General features: G+C 58.0%; 1 protein-coding gene across 1 annotated transcript; it reads right to left on the bottom strand.

Moving 5' to 3' along the window:
- Positions 1 to 697: 697 nt before the first annotated feature.
- POSPLADRAFT_1107158 (hypothetical protein) lies at positions 698 to 1,762 on the bottom strand (the record flags this gene model as incomplete). The annotated part of the gene is made up of 5 exons (XM_024483303.1): positions 698 to 1,162; positions 1,370 to 1,415; positions 1,551 to 1,583; positions 1,641 to 1,644; positions 1,702 to 1,762. Coding segments are annotated over 5 exons (609 nt in total), but the record flags the coding sequence as incomplete, so codon positions are not given.
- Positions 1,763 to 3,668: the final 1,906 nt, after the last annotated feature.

The following is a 3,668-nucleotide window of genomic DNA, read 5'->3' as shown; positions in this document are numbered from 1 at the left end:
GTCAGCCGTCTTGCCACGTGGTGAAAGTCTCGAGCTCGATCTTTCGGTATACGCGGGAGGGGATGCCGCTCAGGTACTTGTCGCGTAGCTCCAGGTCCCCATACCCAGAGCGGTCCGCCGGACCCTTGAACAGCGCGGAGAATTCCGCAGCGGTGCGTTTTTCACGGACTGACTTGTCCGCGCAGAGCTTCGCCAGCTCTACTTGTGCTGCCGCTTCGTCGTCAAGATTTCCGAAGCGGGCCTTGAAGGCGGCGGCAAAGGCCGCTTCGTTTGCGAACGGGGTCGTGGCCCCTTGCACCCCTATCTGCACTGATACGAGCTGGGCGAAGTAGGGGGTGGCCCAGGCGCGGGCATCACCGTCGAGCAGGCTTAGCGCAACCTGGACTTTGAGCTCGATGGTGGTCAACGACGTGTTGACCATCCAGTAGATGCGCAGCTGCGACAAGAATCTGTCGCAATCGATGACGGTTTTGCCATCGTATCGGAGTGGGAGTAGGAGTTTTAATGTCTCCTTGTCGAGGGCGGCTGCGGGGGACGACATTATCGGCGTCGGGGGGGACGGAGGACGCTGCGGGGGCGGAGGCGGCTGTGGTGGCCTTCCGCTGGCCGAACTTCGGGAGGAGTGAGTGCTCGAGCGGCCTCTCGGCGGAGTCGGCGGTGAAGGCGCCGGAGGAAGTTCGGCGGAGGGGTTACGTACGTCAGGGATTGCTGACGCGGGGGCGAGCGCTGTCGGCGAGGCGGGCCGAGCAGGATCCGCGGACTCGGACTCCGAGACTCCTTCTTCACTGTCACCCTCCTCAGGCTCAGGCTCTGGCGCAGGGTCTGAAGGGAGATCTCCTCGAGTTTGACTGGACTCGGCGACAGTTTGGGGAAGGCGGGAGGTAGGGGAGACAGGGCGAGAGTGCCGCGAGGCCGATCGAGAGGCAAGGGTGCTTCGGGGTCCGAGCGGGTGTTGCGCTCGTCGGATCACCTTGTAACGAGGGTAATCTTCCTCGATCGATCGGGGTGTCCGATTTGGGCACGGCTGTTGCTCGCAATGGTAGAGGACAGTCTCAGGGCCGTCTGGGATGTAGACGTCGATGAGGTCCTGGGAGTCGAATGCATGGATCTGGCCTTGGCAGGCAGCCACGTTGGATGGGGGAAGGACGGGGAGGTGCGCGTACTAAAAATGGCCGTACTACACTAGCCTACGCTACGGCGCCCGAGAAGACCCTGAGGTTCGCAGTTCACGTGGGGCCCAGTACTGCTTTTGACTATTATGCAGCAGGAACCTAGTCCACGCGTCCGTGAGGACAAACACCGCCCACTGAAGTGCAGGTGTTGAAGAGTTCGTTCCTCTAGGGGTGGCGATGTATGTAAGGCTACCTACGTATCGTATGTACCGTAGGGTATCGTAGGGGTGCGCACCACCCGACCTGTGGGAAAGGAAAGTGAATGTGGGGAGTCCCGAGAGGACGCCGGCAGCTTGGGGAGTTTCGACCTAATGTCGCGACTTGAGGTCAAGCGACTGGGGAATACCTGAAGGCTGGGAGCGTCCGACTGATTCTCACCGAAGCGATGGTGAGCGAGGCTCAAACCTAAGGCTAGGGACAAGAATGTATTAGTTAGTAAGTAAAAGAAGTAAGTACAGGAGAGCTTACTGACCTAGGGACAAGAGGTCGAAACTGAGGTCCCTAGGGCAGCAGAGGCCGGCTTATATACATGGGGAGATTAGGGCAGGCTGTGCACGTTGGTCCGTGCGCAGCTGGTCTGTGCGCAGCATGCCGATGCGGCCCCGGGGGCCGGTGAGTCAGAGCGGCTGTGTCAGCGGGGCCCGAGCTGTGCCGTGCGCTGCCGTCCCATCTAATCTAATCGTACAGTAGATAGTGACGTGTCCATATCGGGCAGGTAGTACAGAGGTCGTGGGTTCGAGCCCGCGAAAAGGAAAAAATTAAAAAACGGCTAGGCGCCGTACCAACTCGTGACAACGCGAGCACAACCCCGAAATAGATTGGGAGAAGGGCTCCCTCAAATTGTCGCGATGCCCTGAAACGTGCAGTGCCAGGAGGACTGGCCGAATGGAGCAAGCAGCGACTGCGCGTGATACGGGGGACAGGCCCACGGCGCGCAGGCGTTCGCCGAAATCCAAACGGTCGGTTATAGGCGCCTGCCGGAGTAAGGTACTCCCGGACTTCGAACCCGAAGAAGATCCGGTAGAGGTAGAGTGGGATGAGGCCGATTTGATCGAAGCCTGGGAGCAAGGCATCACACTTCCCGGCGCTCCTCAGCTGTTCGTTGCAGCAGGGCACACGTATTCCCAGCTGTTCGCTGAAGAGGAGATCAGAAAGAAGGTCGTTAAGACCGCTGAGGAGTCGGTACCTAAACAGTACCACGAGTTCCTGAATGTCTTCTCCAAGGAAGCATCAGAACGGCTACCCGAAAGGAAGCCTTACGATCACGCGATCGAACTCGTACCCGGCTACTCGACATTCCACTCGAAGGTGTATCCCCTGTCGAACAACGAACAAGAGGAACTGGACAAGTTCCTAAAGGAGCAACTAGCGAAGGGCTACATACGAGAGTCGAAATCGCCCATTTCGTCGCCTTTCTTCTTCATCAAAAAGAAGGAAGGGACGCTTCGGCCCGTACAGGACTACCGCCGCTTGAACGCTATCACGGTCAAAAACCGCTACCCTTTGCCGCTGATCGCCGAGATGGTAGATAAGCTCCGCGGCGCCACGCTCTTCACCAAGTTCGATGTCCGATGGGGATACAACAACGTCCGGATCAAAGCCGGTGATGAATGGAAGGCGGCCTTTGTGACCAACCGAGGATTGTACGAGCCCTTGATGATGTTCTTCGGCCTCACCAACTCCCCCGCGACCTTCCAGGCGATGATGAACGAGATCTTCCACGATCTCATCGTCGGTGGCAAGATCCTCGTATACCTTGATGACATACTCATCTTCTCTACCAACAAGGAGGAGCACGAAAAAGTCACACGCGAGGTTCTTCGTCGCCTTCAGGACAACGATCTGTTCCTGAAGCCTGAGAAATGCGAGTGGGACGTTCCCAAGGTCGACTATGTCGGCTATGTGTTCGGTGGCGATGAGGTAGCGATGGATCCCGCGAAGCTGAAAGGAATTAATGAGTGGCCGGTACCCCGGAACAAAAAAGATGTCCAGAAGTTCCGGGGGTTCTCTAACTTCTACCGCCGCTTTATTAAGGACTTTGCTAAGATATCGCGACCACTCGACCGACTCACAGGGAACGACCCATGGCATTGGGGCGAGGAAGAGCAGCACGCTTTCGATGAGCTCAAGCGGCTCTTCGCGACGACTCCGGTCTTGGCGCTGTACGACCCTAATCGAGAGACGCGCATTGAGGTTGATGCCTCGGGTTACGCCACTGGCGGCGTATTGATGCAGAAGCAGGATGACGGAAAATGGCATCCCATCGCCTTCAGATCCCATGCGATGGATCCGGCACAGCGGAACTACGAGATCTACGATAAGGAGATGCTCGCGATCATTGAGGCGCTAGACGATTGGCGCCACTATCTCGAGGGGTTACCCAATCAGTTCGAGATCGTGACCGATCATAAGAACCTCGAGTACTGGCGTACCTCCCAGCACCTCACGCGCCGTCAAGCGCGATGGTCGCTGTTCCTAGCTCGCTTCGACTTCCGC

Source organism: Postia placenta (assembly GCF_002117355.1).
Source record: "Postia placenta MAD-698-R-SB12 unplaced genomic scaffold POSPLAscaffold_120, whole genome shotgun sequence".
Taxonomy (NCBI): Eukaryota; Fungi; Basidiomycota; class Agaricomycetes; order Polyporales; family Adustoporiaceae; genus Rhodonia; species Rhodonia placenta.
This window is presented reverse-complemented; position numbering and strand designations above follow the sequence as displayed.